This window comes from Harpia harpyja, chromosome 13, assembly GCF_026419915.1.
Source record: "Harpia harpyja isolate bHarHar1 chromosome 13, bHarHar1 primary haplotype, whole genome shotgun sequence".
In the NCBI taxonomy this organism is placed as follows: Eukaryota; Metazoa; Chordata; class Aves; order Accipitriformes; family Accipitridae; genus Harpia; species Harpia harpyja.
The window spans coordinates 16,029,397-16,047,818 of NC_068952.1; the positions used below are offsets into that span (position 1 = coordinate 16,029,397).

General features: G+C 41.4%; 1 protein-coding gene across 1 annotated transcript; it reads left to right on the forward strand.

Annotated features, from left to right (window-relative positions):
• The first annotated feature begins 357 nt into the window (after positions 1-357).
• On the forward strand, positions 358-18,365 carry SLC3A1 (solute carrier family 3 member 1). The gene is made up of 11 exons (XM_052806352.1): positions 358-928; positions 2,150-2,329; positions 4,027-4,181; positions 5,235-5,360; positions 8,720-8,839; positions 9,857-9,981; positions 11,262-11,460; positions 12,281-12,427; positions 14,842-14,958; positions 15,784-16,631; positions 17,210-18,365. Exons 1-10 carry the CDS (start codon positions 502-504, stop codon positions 16,222-16,224), a joined length of 2,037 nt encoding a protein of 678 aa, XP_052662312.1. The 5' UTR covers positions 358-501; the 3' UTR covers positions 16,225-16,631; positions 17,210-18,365.
• The last annotated feature ends 57 nt before the right edge of the window (positions 18,366-18,422 follow it).

An 18,422-nucleotide genomic window follows, 5' to 3' on the forward strand; every position in this document is an offset into this window, starting at 1 on the left:
TTCTTAGTTTGTATTATTGCTTTGGGGCCAGAAGTTGTCAATACCTCATTCTCTTGCTGTCCATATTTAAATTACTCATTAATGCTCAGACTGCTTCAGGCAAGGGAGACCATGACCAGTCTGGAAAGCTGCATATTTACTAAATCTTTTAGTGGTAAAACCCCCCAGATTTTCCCCTGCTGTCAAGAGGAAGAGAAGTTTGGTGTACCAGAGAGAGCAACAGTAAGCATAACTCTGCTTGGCTGGTATGAGCAATAGGCTTACCTCCCTGGAAGACTGCGCTTTCTTGTAGCATTTTGTTATTTTGCTGAAGATGCCTATTATGTGGAAGAGCAGGAGCACTTTGCCCTTTTTGTCTCTTTTTGAACTTTGACTGGTTGGTCAGGATTGATCATAAACCCAGATGCTAATGACGCTGCTTCTCATTTCACTGAACAAAGGTGTGTTGGCAACACTTCCTTGCTGTGTCAGGAGTCTCCAGGACAAGACCCATGAAGTAAAATGGTCGAGGAGGAAGCTAAGAGCTTACCTATGGAGCTGAGCGAGAAGGGAGGTGTGGAGAACAACGGATTTGTTCATAATGAGGCTTTTGTTGACAAGGAGATGGATACCAGTAGCCAAGAAGAAATGCCAAAACCACACGTTGTTGATGTGGACCCAGCGGCTATGGAGGAGCCGCTGTTGAAGCCCTATGCGGGGATGCCGAAAGAAGTCTTGCTGAAGTTCTCCAGCCAAGCCCGGTACAGAGTCACCAGGGAGATTCTCTTCTGGCTTATAATTGCCGCTGCTGTTGTGCTTGTGTGCACTACAATAGCGATTATTGCTCTCTCTCCAAAGTGCCTTGACTGGTGGCAGGCTAGTCCTATGTATCAGATCTATCCTCGTTCCTTCAAGGACAGCAACATGGATGGGAATGGGGATCTGAAAGGTAGGTGGAATTTCCATTCTTGGTATGTGCAAAGCTGTGTGGCAGTTGTATGTGTATATATGTGTGTGTGTGTATATATATACAGAAAAAAAAAAAAGAATCATCGTACAGTCCAATAGAGAAAGCCACCCTAATGGAGAAGGGAAGAAAAGTTGTCTGACTAATCATTAATGGCAATTCACATTGTCATGAATAAATTTAGCAGTTGCTTGTTCAAGTTGCTAAGTCTAAGCCTGGAGTTAGAAGGGATGTTTAGAGGTGGGGCTGAGAGCGGGCAGCAGCACAGTTACTATCAGAGTAAAGTATCTCCACAAAACTGAGGTCAATCAGGAGGATGGATGGTGCTGAGCACTTTGTCATGTTATATTGGCTGCCTTTCCACGAGGAAAACTGAGGAAAAATAAAACTGATAAAGAGGAGAGAAAGGTGTGTTACTCTGTTTTGTCCATGGTCTAAAAGTTTTTGAGTTCTTATGAATGCATTGAGAAGGGGTTCCTGATACCAAGACACAGTGTCACTTATCAGTAGCTTAGCTGAGACTTTGTTTCAGAAAGAGGAGGCTCAACACTGTAGTGGACAATAAATTTCTAAACAAGAAGTGCAAGCTATAATATACTCTGCTGGCAAGTGAAGAGAAGAAACTGTTTCTGTAGTTGCATGCCAGTTGCAACATGTCAGAAAGACAGGAAAGTCTTGGGTTTAAAAATACTAGAGGAGGCTGGAGTGAGGTGTCCTTACAGAAAACAACAGGAAAACCCTGTAAGAGACTTCTCCTAAGGTAGGGAAAACCTGGGATCTTTGCACTAAAGTTGTGCTTCCCTTTGGGTGGTCTGAGGATTAATTGATGTTCCTTGAAATGGGAAAGCAATGCTGTTGCTGCGTTTTAACAAAATATAAGACCTTGTTTTCAAAAGTGAGTGTTAAATTTATTAATGAAATTGTAAACATTTTTATAATGCAGAATAGAAATTTGGTTTGATCTGATTTTTTTTTAATTCCTGTTTTACCTTCCTTGTAAAAGTGGCTTTGAATGGTTTCCATTCTGTGGTCTCATGCCATCCCTGAAGAAATGTCAAGATTGCCCTGCTACCTGAGATCAGTGAAAATGGGATGGTTATGTATCAAAGGGACCTGTGTACCATCTTTGAGGCCACAGCAAACTTATTTCAACAAAAGCATTTTGTCTTTTCTGAACAGATGATGCTCTTTTCTTTTAAATAGGTATCCAAGAGAAACTGGACCATATCACATATTTGAATATAAAAACCATCTGGATCACCTCTTTCTATAAGTCCCCCTTGAAAGACCTTGGATATGGAGCTGAAGACTTCTATGATATTGATCCTATGTTTGGATCAATGAGCGATTTTGAGAATCTGCTTGCAGCCATACATGACAGAGGTAAGCTGCAACTCCATGCAAAATAACTATTAAAAAGATGTTTACTCATATTATACAGGTGTACTTTGTAGCACTAGGTAATGATCTAAGATTTAAGTTTGTGCATCTGGCAATTCCCCCATGGTGGCGTTGAGCAGGAGCAGATGGAGGTGCCAGTGAAGGGTATGCGTTAGCTCCACAGCAACGCAAGCCCCGTGATGCCATTTCCCACCCTTGGGTGCTGGGGTAGTGCTGGGAGCGGGAGCAAAGGTGTGGGGAGCTACAACAGCAGCATCGGGCTGCTGTACATTCTCCAAAAGGCATGGTCCCCTACAAGGGTGTTTGTGGGTGGGGGGCTGACATACTGTCTGTGCTCCCTTGTGCATATGATACTGAAAAGCCGGTCAAAGAAACTCTCAAAGACTCGTTTTGGAGTTTCAGAAAGCAGGCATTCTTTATTGCAGCGCTGGATGCACAGGGGATAATTCCAGCTAGCGTGCATGCCACAGCTTCAGCACAAACAGGTTATATGGAGTAACAATTACATATTAATCAGACTAGTATACATATACATAAAAATTATTGTAACTGATTATCATAGTACTGCCTACATCCAATCATGTGCAATAAAGAATTCATCTGAGTCGAAGGGCAGCTTTTATGACCACCGACCCATTTGAGATTCTGTTGGCTGTCCTTGAAGTCTTTGTTCTTGTCCTTGTTCTTTGATCTTGAAGCTTAACACAGTTTCAGTCACATGTGGTCAGTTTCAACATTGTTGTCATCTAGTGTACAGGAACATCTAGTCATAAGAGCAAAGAACGGCAAAACTTATGAGTAACTACCTCTGCTAGTTAATTGCTTGGCTATACTATTGTCTATTGTTTCAATCATAGTGTTAGTATAAGATTTCTAATAACTATTTACCAAATCTCACTTTTACAGTCATCTAGCAGCAAACCAGTTTCCACGACTGGTACAAAATATTAAAACCATCAAGATATTTAGACATACCATATAGAATGTATGGACATATGCTATCACATATGATATGGGCATTGACAGTCTGGGGGATCAAGGCTGAGATACAGTTGTTTCTGGCTGCATTTTATGACTGGCTGCTTTCTGAAGAAAGCAGAAAGACCATTACAGGGTTGGAAGGGAACATATGCTTCCTTCCTGTGATTGCATCCTTGGTTGGTGTGTTTATGCCTTAGACCAAATGTTTACTCAGGTGTCTCCCCTTACAGCTCTTGGGCTGAATGGAAAATGGTTTGCCAGTCCCAAAAACATTTGGGATTTCAAAAAATGTCTAGTCTTTAGGAAGGGTGAGGAAGAACGTGTGTTCACTGATGCTAGACTGGTGAAGTGCCTTTCCCACTTGGGAGGTGAGAGACAGATGTCGAAGTCAGAGTTAGTGGAAGTGGTTCATAACAGCAGAAATCTGTTCTGATTTTTTTTCTTCCCCCTTCTTTCCCTCCCCAGCAATGGGCTGGGGAGAACAGTACCAGCAAGATGTGTTGCAGCTGCTTGCAGACTCTAGTTAGTCTAACTGTGTTGGTAGTCTGGGGCTTTCTGTGGGGTTTTTTGCCTCTCTCTTTTCCCAGATTTCGGGGATGGAAGAAGCCCAAACACTTGTGATACTGCATTAAGAAAAAATGTGAACTTTGTCTTGAAAGGCTAAATTTAATAGGGTTTTTTATGGTTTGACTTTTAAGGGCTAAAGGTGATAATGGATTTAATACCAAACCACACAAGTGACAAACACCGATGGTTTCAGCTGAGTCGCAATCGGACTGGGAAGTACACGGACTACTACATCTGGCAGGACTGCACACAGGCTGCTGGTTCGGTCACTCCTCCAAACAACTGGGTAAACACGGGAAGGGACATGTGCAAATCCCAAGCTGGATGCAGGCTGCCACATAGCAAAAGCAGCTGTAACATAATTGTCCCAATGTATGCTGGGTTATAAATGACTGTTGAGACGTACAAACTGATGTTACTAAATGAGCTAGTGCAGATTAAGACTTAAATGAGCTCAGAGGGGAGGAGTTCCTATTTCAAACAGAATTTAAAAAATTACTTTTCTTTCTTTACCTCAGTGTTAAATCTTCACTCACTGAACAAACAAAAAAAGGGATAGCTGTGTGCGAGTTGTTCACACGTGCCGCCTTCTGTGTCTGGGTACTCTGCTCTAGAAACTTCAGCTCAGCTCCTCTGAAATCATAGTTGGTGGGAAGGGAAACAAAACAGTGTTCTTGGCTTCTTTCCTTTTTCTGGAGGGTGATCAGGCCAGAAAGCATGTTGCCTATTTCAAATATATTTATTTGAAATTTGAACTGATGGGTGCATGATTAGGAACTTGTGTGTTCTAAAAACTCAAGGTGGAATTAATATTTTGTACCAGCTAGTGTAATTTCTCTTTAAACTTTGAGTCTTAAGAGCTATTTTAGCTGTTGGAATCTTTTATTACAGAGATGATGATAAAGTTAACATTTTAACATGCTGACTGTTGTTGGCACTTCAAAGGGATAATACCAGATTGCAGAAAGCTCTAAGTTAACTAAAGCTATTTTTAATAAGTTTTAGGAAAAACAATTCCAAAAGAAATGTTCCCACCCATGTTTTCCCCTCTATTCTGAGTAATTCCTAGTGAAAGTCTACTTTAAAAAACAAACAAACAAAAATACCCCCAGAACATTGAACAAGAAATACATGTGGTGAAGCACAACTAAAGGGAGAGCAACTAGCAGGAGAAGGAAATGTAAAATATAAGTACCAAAATCTACTCAAAATTTAGGCCATTGATTAGGCATTTTGTGCTTTATTATATGCTTGTAATGTATCACATATTAAAGTATGCATAGGAGTAAATGTTTGTTAAATTAGGAGTTCTGATTACCCCCCTCCCTTATATGAGCAGGTGAGTGTCTTTGGGAATTCCAGCTGGCAGTTTGATGATGTGAGAAAGCAGTGTTATTTTCATCAGTTTGGGAAAGAACAACCAGACTTAAATTTTCGCAACCTTGCTGTCCAACAAGAAATCCATGTAAGTATGTAACCCACTGCTGCTGTGCCAACAGCAAAGCAGCTATTTCTGCACTTCTCTGATTATTTGTGCTACATGATTTACAATCTAGTTGGAAGTAATTCAAGGATTGCAGCATATGTAAACAATTGAAACAAAAAAGTGTCTAGACAAACATTAAGTTTATAAGCAAAATTCAAGCTTTATGCTGTAATGTTTCCAGTATTGGAGCTACTTTGCTTCAAGTCTTTTTAATTTAAAAGCAAACAGGCAACCAAAAAAAAAAAAATCCAAATAAAATTGTCCTTGAGTGGAAGTATTAGCAGCGGGTGGTGTTGCAGTCCTCTGGATTTTAAGAAGGTATGACTATTGCTTTTTTTGCTTAAGTCCCCTGCTCTCACAAGTGCCTGGCAAGATCTTGATGGGTTTTTGAAACAGGCTATTGCACTTTACAAGGAGCTCCCTTTCCCTTTTTCTTCCCACTAAAGGCTATCTTAAAATTGCTTTGGTGCTTCAGGAGCCCTCTACTTTCCAGTCTAACCTTATTTGCAAACTGTTGGTACTTAGCTCTTTATGAGTGAAACCTGTCCTTCAGCTGAGATAGCTTTTCCCACCCTTGTTTATGCTTATTTGTTTTTCAGCTCTGACAACATCCCCCTTCAGCATTTGTTAAGATTAAATGGGGGGGGGGGGGCTTTTCCAATCGTCCCTGAAGTGAGAGACTCTCTGTCCCTTTGTTTAGCCGCTACTTACTCCTTGGAGTGCTTCCAGCCTGAGGATTTTCTCAAAAGCAGATGGCCAGAATTAGACAAATTGAACAGAAAAAATGTCTGGGCAGAACCTTGTACAGTGGCATAGGTAATTCTCCCTCTGTGTCCTAGGATTGCTGTTACTTGCTTTGAAGTTGGTGCTAGTACTCAAGTAATCCAACGTGACTGCTGTCTGGAAGCAGTTAACTGCTTTCAGCTCTAGTCTCCATCAAGAGCCACGAATGAAGGCACTTAGCGCGTTTGGATGTTGTATCAAGGACAACAACTAATGGAAGGATTGACATGGATGGTAAAGCGGCTCTCGAACTGAAGCCCCTGCTGAAACAGAGCTGAATCACTCACGTGGAGAGAATTTTTTTATATCTGTTGATACAAGGAGCTGTTAATTAGCCAGTCAAATGTGGGAATAGCACCTTGTTTTAGCAAAAAGATATTTGCATTTTCAAGAAAGCTAGGAAATGCTGATTTGAATTACAAGGAATGCCTGGGCTTGTGGATAAGGGGGAGATAGTGAGTTTCAATCTGTCTACATCTCTGATGACTTCACAGGGGAGAGAGACAGATAAACAGCCATCACAGCACGAGTGAGTTACCAAGGTAAGGGGGTGGTGCTCTGATGAAACCTTATGCTTGTCTGCATCATGTCTCCCAGCAGACAATGTAGAATTCATAAAAATATAGGGAAGTGGGCCTGAACATGGGGAGTCTGACAAATGCTGCTTTTTTCTTTTTTTTTTTTTTCCCTTAAAGCTATACCCCATGAGGTCATACAGCTATCTCAAGTGTTTTGATGTAGTTCTTAAGTGTTTGCTACTTTGTACTGTTGAATTTTGGTGCATTTCTTGGCAGTAGTCTTCACAGCTGCCCAGTAGTACTGTGATGGTCTCACTGTCTCTGTGGGGCGTCTCCCCTTGCTGCGGGTACTGCGTGTGCATGAAGAAACAAAACACTTTTGGTCATACTTGTTAACTAAAGTGTGAAATGAGACTGCTCTTGAGGCTGATCCTTGAAGAATTCCACCAGTAACCTCTCTGTCTTGATACTTCCTTTAATGCCATGTCTTGCCACTTCCACCTTTTTTCCTAGTATTGCACATACTTTTCAATGGTCTTGCCTAATTTTGCTTTTTTTAATGGTACCAGATACATTACTGAAGCTCCAGTAGCAAATAGATGCTGCATTTCCTATTCAAAGAAATGAAATGAAAACTAGTAAGTTTGGCCGGGTAACACCAACCTTTGGTAAATGCTTATGAACAGTAATTGCTCCAGCATGTTAAAGAATAATCTTTATCTAGTATTTTAATTAAAAATCCTGTTTCAGAAGGTTAGGAGGACTGAGCAGGAAGCAAATGGACTCTTCTGGAGAAGCTCAAGACTTTGGTTTAGCAACAGGGCATGCAAGAGCAATGAAACTTAGCAGCCACCACGTTGTAGCTTTCCTGCATAAATAAAAATAGATTTGTTGTAGTGAGTACCACATTGGTATTTGATATTTGCACTGCTGATACCTGGTGTTTCTTTTGTGATGAGCACATGCATAAGCATGAATTAATTTTTGGTGGATTCGGTATTGGACAGACACCATATCGAGAGCTCCTGTTTTCAGAAAGGCTCTATGAGAAAGTACAGCTCAGTAAGGCAGAGTCTATTTGCCAAACAAAAATCTGTAAAGTATGAGTGCGGACTGGTTCTACTCCAGTCTGTTGAGGCAAGTGTACTGCATACTTTTAAAAAAAGGCAATTCAATAGCTGTCTTTAAAAAAACAAAACAAACAAACACCACCACCCCCCCAAAAAAAACCCCAGACAAACAAACAAAAAACCCCCAAACCACAAAAGCCCTAAACTTGTCTTTGGATGAAGAAAAGTATCTGGTCTAAAAGAATGCTTGCAGAAACCACTCAAGAGGAACTGAACTTTAGAGTTGTTTATTAAAACTAGAGCAATTAAAACTGTAGTAATATAATAGCTACTGAAGTAGGATATAATTTTACTAATAGTCACTAACCTCTGAATTTGATAGTGAAATCATGAATCGATAGCAGTTAACTTGGGCAGTTTTTCATGTTATTGCAAGTCAACAAATAAGCCTGAAAATAAACTAAAAAATTTCACATCAGTCAAATAAAAGAGAACAAATGTTTTAAGAGCTCTATTGTATAAAAAGAAAATTGGTGCCACGAGGTCTGTGCAGAACAACATATTCTTGCATATTTGAATCCATGTGTTCTAATTGTGTGCAACCATGACAGGTGTTCACCAACAACAGCGCTTAGCACTAGTCCAATTGTTTTGACGGATGAGATGAGAAACGGCTTTTAGCAAGGCATGCCCTGGCTTTGGTCTTCTGAATTACTGGAGAAGTTACAGAGACCAGTCTTTTTCTTTTTTTATACTGGATGAAATAATAAGATATGCTTGATTTAGATCTCAGTTTGACCTTAGATCGACGTGACTCACTTTAACTTCTAGTAAAATTTGAAGTACAAATTAAAAAATAAATTGTTACATATTAATACCTCCTAACAGGTTTATTTTTCTTTTTAAGTATATACTATTTTGAATGGGGTGGGCTCACTTGGATTTCTCAATTTTTACCTTTGTCTAGGATATTATCAAATTTTGGCTTGGAAAAGGAATCGATGGATTTAGTTTCAGCACTGTTAAATTTCTTTTAGAAGCAACACATCTCCGAGATGAACCTCAAGTAAACAAGTCCCAGAATCCAGTAATGTATATGTTGTCTTTGCTTTTTTTCCTGTATTTCCTACTGGGGCGAGAGAGTGTATGGCTTTACTCTTTTGGGTCTTAACTGTGGCTTTAGGAAGACTGGGTCAGCTGTGTCCCTTGGGAGGCAGGTGGCTCCCAGGCGCTCTGCAGAAGGAGCACATACAAGAAAGAAGCCCCTGGGCTGAGGATGTAGGTCAGTGAGATACCTGCAAGGAGGAGTGCTGTGGGCGGGAGGAGAATTGTCCACATACACTTCCCATTTCTGTTCTGACACTGTTGCTTTGAATTTTCTGTTTAAAATAATTTGCTTTTCAATTTACATTCTAAAAAGACCAGTCTTGTGATTTAATAGTTGATTGGTTGTCTCTGGGGAGACCACTACAGGGCATAAGCTCAGAGCTCTTGCCTGCTTGGGATTCTGTAACAGCCACTGGCATGTATTTCTTCTACATTGCTAGTAGGAATCAGTAAAACAAAAAACCTCGTATTGGCGGTGTGTCACAGTGAGAGGTGGCCAGACACATTCAGAAGCATGCACCCTGTTATTTATGCTGTTTGCTTTTGCTGAAGTAGCAAACTTGGTGACATTCCCAGATAGTGCCAGCACTAAGACACCATTCCCATGCGGAGTTTGGGATCGCATAAAACTGGTCAACCTCCACAAGTATCGTTGCCTTTATAAGTTACCATGACAATGTTGTCCATCTTCCCAGCCTGGTGTGTGGCCACAGCACCTGGCTGTGCTTGCTGCTGCAGATGGGCTCGGTTGATTAGTGCTGCGGGTGGACTCTACCTCCTGAAGGATGGGATCCAAAATAATTAGCCCTCTTCTAACATATCTTTAGAGTTCCCCAAGTGCAGTTCAGCTCTGCGCTGTTAGTGTTGGTATGCTAAACTCATTTCAGTTAAAATTTTTCTGGACTGGTGCATTGTCTCAGGAAAGGATGGGAAGAATTTGGAGAGTTCTGAAATCTAAAATATTGGTGAACTAATGGGAAATACTGTATTCTTCAAGGAGAGTATCACAGCTTATTCTCAGCTCTACCATGACTACACAACCATGCAAGTTGGTATGCATGATATCATCCGTAGCTTCCGTCAAACCATGAATCAGTTCAGCAGTGAACCTGGCCGATACAGGTAATCATTATTACAGCTAGTGAATTTCGCTCTAATATTTGTCACCCTCTTGCTAGCAATAAAATGTTTTTTTAATAACATATACCATAAAAAGTTTTCTTCCTTAAACGCAAATAGCGGTGCATAGGCTATGCTATCTCCTCCCCAATGTGTGAAGGGAAGGAAATGAATTGGTCTCGGTAGCTCTGTGGTATCTACAGACTGTACAAGAATGGGCGACCATTCAGCTCACAGAGACACCATAATTAATCAGCCCTGTGGCTGATTTATGGTATAGTATTAATAGCGCAGTTCATGTCAGACTCACAGTCAGAGATTGTTAAAATCACAGAATGATTGAGTTTGGAAGGGACCTCTGGAGGTTATCTGGTCCAGCCCCCCTGCTCATCAGGGCCACCTAGAGCCAGTTGCACAGGAATTTGTCCAGATGGCTTTTGAACATCTGCAAGAATGGAGACTCCACAACTTCCCTGGGAAACCTGTGCCGGGGCTTGGTCACCCTCACAGTGAAAAAGTGTTTCCTCAGTTTGTGCCCATTGCCTCTGGTCCTGGCACTGGGCACCATTGAAAAGAACCTGGCTCCATTGCCCTTGCACCCTCCCTTCATGTATTTACATACATTGATGAGATCCCCCTGAGACTTCTGTTCTCCAGGCTGAACAGTCCCAGCTCTCTCACCCTCTCCTCATAGGAGAGATGCTCCAGTCCCTTAATGGTCTTAGGGGCTCTTTGCTGGACTTTCTCCAGTATGTCCATGTTTCTTTTGTACTGAGGAGCCCAGAACTGGACACTACACTCCAGGTGTAGCCTCACCAGTGCTGAGTAAAGGAGAAGGATCACCTCCCTCAACCTGCTGGGAACAGTCCTCTTAATGCAGCCCAGGATACCATTAGCCACCTTTGCTGCAAGGGCACATCACTGGGTCATGTTCAAATTGGGGTGACCCCAGGTCCTTTTCTGTAAAGGAAAGCATGGAAATTGCTGGAATGGAGTGTGTGGATATGGATTCAGAAAGGCAAGACTTCAGTCAGATACTTGCAGCCTTGCATTGACTCTTGTAGATTTTTCTTCAGAAATTTCCAAGAAATATATCTTCTTGTCTCCTTGTCTGCTTTACAAAATGTTGTTTCTATTAATCTTTTTTGATGGGGACGCAAGAAGCAAACGTAATTCTTAAGGCTGTGTTATTTTATATGTATGTCCAACACCATTCCTAGCTTCCTTCTGCTCTGTGCAAACCAAGAATGAGCCAAAAAAGGTATTTGTGCACTTCTTTGTAGATTTATGGGTTCTGATGGTGATGAAAAGGAAGACATTGAGGCAACAATGATGTATTATGGAGCAACTTTTATCCAAGAAGCAGATTTTCCCTTCAATTTCAACCTAATTAACATGAAAAATCTATCAGGCAACAGTATTTTTGAAGCTGTCAACTTGTGGATGAAAAACATGCCTGCAGGAAAATGGCCAAACTGGGCGGTAAGAATCCTAGACCAACACTTACAGGAAGGGCCTGTTCTATAGGCGATAGAAACCTATAGGTGGTAGTTCCTCTAACAGTGATAGGACCGTCCCCCCTCTGCACACATGTTGATTTCAGTGGGATCAGCAGCAGCCTGAGCCCATGGCTGAGCTGTAGTAGATACCCATGTGAAACTCTCAGCTGCTGTAGTCGGAGTCATTGGCATTGGCCAGCTGGCTGGCTGTCCTGCCCTTCGATAACAGTTACACTCCCCGTGCAAGGGTGACAGAAGGGAATTTATGATCATGCCTCTCCCTCGGTGTCTAATGTAGTATGGGGCATTGGCTTAAACCACCAGTGACGATGGGATTGGTACAATTATCTTTGGCTGTAAACTGACTCAGTGCAATAATGGATTCTGGAGACAGCCTGGGGCCAGGGAACAACACAGCGGGAAGCTGAGGGCAGTTAAAACCTTGCTGGTCTTTGCTAGGGAGCATGTTTGGGATACGCAAGAGGTCTTTTCAAAACAAGCACCACCTTCACACAGTGGAGAAAACGACAGAAATCTTGAGGGAACTGTAATTGTGTAAAGTTAATTGTCATCTCTCCTCACTTCTGCCTTGTGTGCTGCTGGCAGGGCTTCTGTGTACTAAATTATTTGGGGCAGAAGTTTGTACTGGCACCAAGATAAAAAAGGTAATTGCCCTCACAGGCCTGGAGGGGGAAGAAAAAACAAAAATAAAAAAACCCCCTACTACCTTGTTAAATTAGTTAACCAATTTCACATATGCATGGAATTTTATAATGTGTTTAACAGAATGATGTTTTCTTCAGGTTGGAAGCCCTAACGCTGCTCGGATTTCATCTCAGATTGGGAAGGAATACATCAATGTTATGAACATGCTGCTTTTAACCCTCCCTGGTACTCCTGTAACTTACTATGGTGAAGAAATAGGCATGGAGAACATTGCATCAGAAAATGTAAGAGTGGATAAACTCTGATCCTGTTGTTGTTTAGTTCCGAGTAACAGATGTTTCAAAAATACGAAAACTTTTGTTTTGTTAACCAAATGCAGTCTTTCTCACCGTTTAGCTGGTTTTCTGTGTTCCCTATCGCAAAATCATTGGACAGCACATGGAAATGGCCAGGCCAGAGACAAGAACCGAGGCCTTCCTGTGTGTCTGAACTGCTAGACTGCAATCATGGTCCCTGATTTCTGTCCTCTGCCAGATCAGTCTTGCGTGGTTTGCAGTGGTGTTGCTTTGCTTCACTTCAGCAGAAAGGGCAGCAAGTGCCAACACCGAGCCTGGGCTAGTGGTTGGGAGAGGTGTGTTGCAGTCATCGAAGGCAAGAGGAATTGAGTCTCTGTCCTTCCTCCCACAGAAGTACCCTAGTCACTATGTCAAAGTCCATTATTTCCTGGCTGCTATTTAAAGGACATCAGGGTTCATGAGAGACCGTAGCTACAGTCACCATCTCCTGCTGACTGCTTTGCTCTGACTGTGCAAAGGCACCTGCCTAAGCCACAGCCCTCTACAATGTGCCCAAGCTCTGAAGAAAGGATCTCCAGAAAGGGGTGGGAGTGCAGACCAGCCCCTGCTTAGCATTGCCTGGTGGCAAGCAGAAGTGGCTTCTGCTTGTCACACAGGGGTTTTTGATTTGTCTTTTAGATCCCTTTCTCTAAAGGATTTAGGTACCTGAGCCTGGGAACCAGGTGGCTAGCTCACTTGATCATAGTAACACATGACAGGATGTTTGTTAGTTTACAGAAATTTTCAGAAGTTTATTCAAGGTCAAGGGATTAAAACAAAGTCTTTGTGCCTTTCACACTGTGCTGACCTGCATAACTTAAAAGCTTTCATGTTCAGCCCCTGTAATTTCTTGTCTCTTCTATGATCATACCTGACTTCTGTTGTGTCTCATTGCCTGAGATGCATGGGCATGACTGGAAAAAGTCATGCCCAAAAGGAACAGCTCAGCTCTGCCTCTCCTGACCATATTTGAGCACCATGAGAACATGGTCCTATGGCAAATGCTCTGGAAAGCCTCTGGTAGGGAATGAGACAGACTCCAATGACGTTACCAACACTGTTGGCTAGCTTTGTATCAAAGGGAAAGAGGTACTTCAAGAAGCACGGGATCATCACCAGGTTTGTCTGATTCAGATGTGAGGAAATGCTTCTCTGGTTTAAAAGGAAATCTCATTTTCTCTGAGAAACACCTAGGTCAAAATATCTCCTGCATTTTCTTACTGCTGACAGAATGATACTCTCCAGAGAAGTGGCTTGCCCTTGACTCCTTGGGGTTTACTCTTTTTCAGTGGCTACCCTGTGGCTCACAGCTTTGTAACAATGCAAAACCACTCTTCACTCAATCTGGAGAGGAAGATTCCCTGATTAATGAGTGTCTTAGAAAGATGGAGAGTATTTGCTCAGGGTATAGTTTTTAGCCCCAGCATTTGAAACACTTCAGGAGAAGCTTGAAGAGGTAAAGATGAAAGGGAGCATTACCGGTGTTGAAAACTTAGGATTTTTTTTTTCCCCTGCTTTTCAGAACATGCTAAAAGGAGAAACCCGTTATTTGTAATGTCACAAAGCAAAGTGACAATTTCTTTTGTTGAGCTGCTGTTCTGACAGATTGTATTGAAAAGTGGCCTTTATATGAAAAATAGTTTTCATGGAAAACAAACACTCCAAGTATGTGCAAAATATTTTATGCCCTCATATCATTAAGTGTCAGATCTTTTGGCAGCTCTTCAATAACAATGAGGAAGCTTTATCAGAATTTTTCTGAATTCTTCAAAATGAGAACTTCAGAGTTTTTACATTGACACTTTTTAATCAGCTAAGAGCTGGTTTTCAATAGTTTTTGCACTTGGAAATAATTTTATCTTTCTAACACAAACAATCCTGTCCAAATTGTACCCCTTGCAAATGTAAGCGTGAAGAGTTCTAAGGTGAAAAGTGTGATGGTTACAAAAGAACAGACACTGAAAAGCATTTACTAGTTGTTTACTGTTATTTTAACAGCATCTCTTCTTAGGACTCACATATTCACTCACTGCGTGTCTAGATATTTATCAGAATATCCCAGCTGTCATTAGTAAACTTTTATCCAACCATCTGTTGCAAGGGGAGACAATTCTACTGGAGTCATTTGGGAATTTCACATTTTACCCAGTGATGCTGTATCCATGAGACCATCCATTCTCCATTTCAGGAACTGTCTTGATTCTTATTTTCTCTTTAGATTTGGAGCAGGATTACATCCTCCTTATTAAATTTCAACATAAACCAAAGAAAGCAATACTGAAATGGCAATCATTTGAAAGATGTGAGAACATGCTATTTAAGGGGTAACTTTTTAATATACTAATTGCCACTTTATTTTCCAGGTGACCTTTCCAGAGAAATCCCCCATGCAGTGGAATGGCAAAGTTAATGCTGGTTTTACTGAAGGCAACAGTAGCTGGTTACCTGTTAACTCTGACTACCAAAGTGTAAATGTTGAAGTAGGTACCTATGTGTGACAAACTAATAGTCTAAAAATATTGTAATGTATCTATTTTTCTCTGACTTCTTTTACTTAGTGGGAATTGGCAGTAAGAACAAACTCAAGGGAAGAAAAAGCACTGAATCCTCACAATTCTTATTCGAACAGGAAATCCTTGCACCAGCAAGGAGCCTACTTCATCTATATTAATTTAAGCAGAGCAACTGCAATTATGATGCAGATGTGGCAATTTGGCTCTTTAACATCCTTTTAATCATTTTAATATGAAATTGAAATCTGGTCTTTTTTTTTTTTCTTTTCATTTCTATGACTATAGAAAGCACTGGCCTTGTAACAAGAACTTAACATAGACCATCTCTAATGTAAGTAGAGCAGTGAATCAAACAGATTTTGCTGATCTACAGTGCTGACCAGAATTGAAGACAGAAAAAAATAAGACAGGAAAAATATAAAACATGAAACAAACCCTGTGCCTTCAGTAGATTAGACTCAATGAAAAATGTTCAGTATCAAGCCTTGAATGGCTGTGGCTTTCTCCCGAATAAACGGTACTGTAAGGATGCTGTGGGAGGAAGAAACAGTGTTAGTGCTGGCGAAATTCTGTCATGCCTAGTAACATCTGTCTCTGCCACTCCACAAATGCCAAGGAAGCGCCTAAGATAAAGCAGTTTTTCAGTGGAATTTGCAGACAAATTTGAAGAGATAATTGTCAAAACAGAATCCTAATGGGTGTGTTCCTAGCAGACTGTGTGGGTGTGAGAGGTAAGTAGTATTTCCTACATTCAGTGCAACAAAATGACCCTGTTAATGCGTACTGTTGCAGATCCAGATGACCTGGTCCAACTCAACCCTGAATTTGTACAGAGAGCTAACTTTACTTCGCAACAGTGAGCTCCCCATTCATCGGGGGTGGATGTGCTACATCTGGAATGACAGTAATGTTTTTGTGTATGTGAGGGAATTGGATGGGTTAGACAGAGTCTTTATGATGGTTCTCAATTTTGGGCAGGAATCGACAATAGACTTGAAAGCTATAGTTCCTAACCTTCCATCTGAAGCTATTATAAGACTAAGTACTAATTTTAGCAATGCTGGTAAAGCTGTCAATACCGAACTAATTAAAACTGAAAAGGGAGAAGGCCTAGTCCTCGAATATAAAACAGCAAAGCCTGTTCATACTATGGAAGCTTTTCAAGGAAAATGTTTTGTGGCAGAAAAAGCTTGTTATTCCAGTGCTTTCAATTTACTCTACGTGAATTGTTAAGTGCAGGAGTAGAGTAACCAATTTTCATGTTAATTTAGAAAATGTTGGCTTCAGGGAAACGCTAAAAATTTTCAGTTTTCTTTGGCTTTTAAAACTTTGTGTACAAAATAAAAGTCCTGAAAAATAGAACAGATACCCAATAGTCTTTTATCTGTACTGGTGATGAAAAAGTATGGTATAAACTCCCCCTTAGGGTCTGTGGAGAAGAAATGTAAACCTGTCCTGTTTAAGTGTGGGTATTTTTGTGAAGAACGGCAACAGTTGCTTTCTGGGTCTGACCTTGCAGTTGCTGGTCATTAAGAGCTCCAGTGGAATCCAAAGCCTGTGGCAATTCATACTAACTTTTTGGAAGTCTGTAGATTTGTAAAACTTATTCTAAAGGGGTGGCCCTATATTTGTTAAAATAGGTGTCGTGGTTTAACCCCAGCCAGCAACTAAACACCACGCAGCCGCTCACTCACTCCCCCCCACCCAGTGGGATGGGGGAGAAAATCGGGAAAAGAAGCAAAACCCACGGGTTGAGATAAGAACGGTTTAATAGAAAAGAAGAAACTAATAATGATAATGATAACACTAATAAAATGACAACAGTAATAATGAAAGGATTAGAATGTACAAATGATGCGCAGTGCAATTGCTCACCACCCGCCGACCGACACCCAGCCAGTCCCCCAGCGGCGATTCCCCGCCCCCACTTCCCCGTTCCTATACTAGATGGGACGTCCCATGGTATGGAATACACCGTTGGCCAGTTTGGGTCAGGTGCCCTGGCTGTGTCCTGTGCCAACTTCTTGTGCCCCTCCAGCTTTCTCGCTGGCTGGGCATGAGAAGCTGAAAAATCCTTGACTTTAGTCTAAACACTACTGAGCAACAACTGAAGACATCAGTGTTATCAACATTCTTCACATACTGACCTCAAAACATAGCACTGTACCAGCTACTAGGAAGACAGTTAACTCTATCCCAGCTGAAACCAGGACAATAGGTAAAAGCAAGCAAGATTAATATATAAAGTTGTGATGGCTTACCTCTTCTCTCAACTCTTCACAGCTCTGATTATCCTCAAAGATAGTAAGAAAAAGAACAAAATATAGCTAGTATGTCTAATTCCACACTCAAGACTGCACTGCCAATTGACTCCCCCCCCCCTCCCCTGCTGCTGAGTCAGAATACATTTGCATTTGCATTCTCTTCTTTTTCTACCCTAAGGTTGAGGTGAGGTGTGCATAGGTTAGTTCAGAGTAAGCAAGTGAAACAACTCCACTGAATGTCACACTTGCTCATGTTTTGTTTTGTATTTGGTGCACCTACAGTGGTTTATGTGACACAAAGGAAGGATAAGCATTTGGCTTGGTACAGTCTGTTTTGGACACGGGGGTGATCTGGGGAACTCTGTTTTGGTTTGAGGACCTTATAGCCACATAGTGTATTTTCCACCAACTGCTTGTACCAGTTGCTGTTTCTAGGTGTGCACCACGCATCTATCTTGACAAGAAATGTGTAACAGTTTTGTGCCTTGCTCAGAGGTCAGCTAAGCTATGCATCAGGCTGCTTTAGTGGGGATGTTGTTTTTGTTTTATCCTCTGGAGAGACTTGTGGCATCTCCTCCTGGGGCATTTGTCTTGTCTTCTGGAGGGACTTTGGCACCTCCTTTTTAAGATTACCATGCTAGTTAAGGTAACTGCAAGATTTTGAATCTACTCAGATGCAAGAGCTCTGCTAAAATTCCTGTTCTTGAGAGTCCAATTCCTTTGCAGCTTGTTTGATCCCACCATAGGATCAGTACACTATGGCTGCTGTGTAGCTAGGAAGGGCAGTAGTCATCATCACCTATGTATGGGAATTAGTTTTAGAAGACCCTAGTGAGACCTTTAAATCAAATACTTCTTGGGAGTTTTACTGCCTTGTGTAAAACGTGGTCTTGGAAGAGAGGTCTTAGACTGGAAAGGCTGCCTGTACAAAGTGCATGTACTTCACATGTTAGGCTTTACGCACCAACTGTTGTGCTTCCGCTCCACTTGTATAGTGCTGCACTGATGGCTTGTGTGAACAGAACTGTACTGAACAACTTGATTAATGCAGGTGGCTACTACTGTACTATCTGGCAGGGGAGAAATTCAGCTCTTAGTTTGTATGTTTATAAGCCAGTTCCACACCCAACTTTGAATTTCTTGTCTGCTTATGCCTATAAAGCAGGG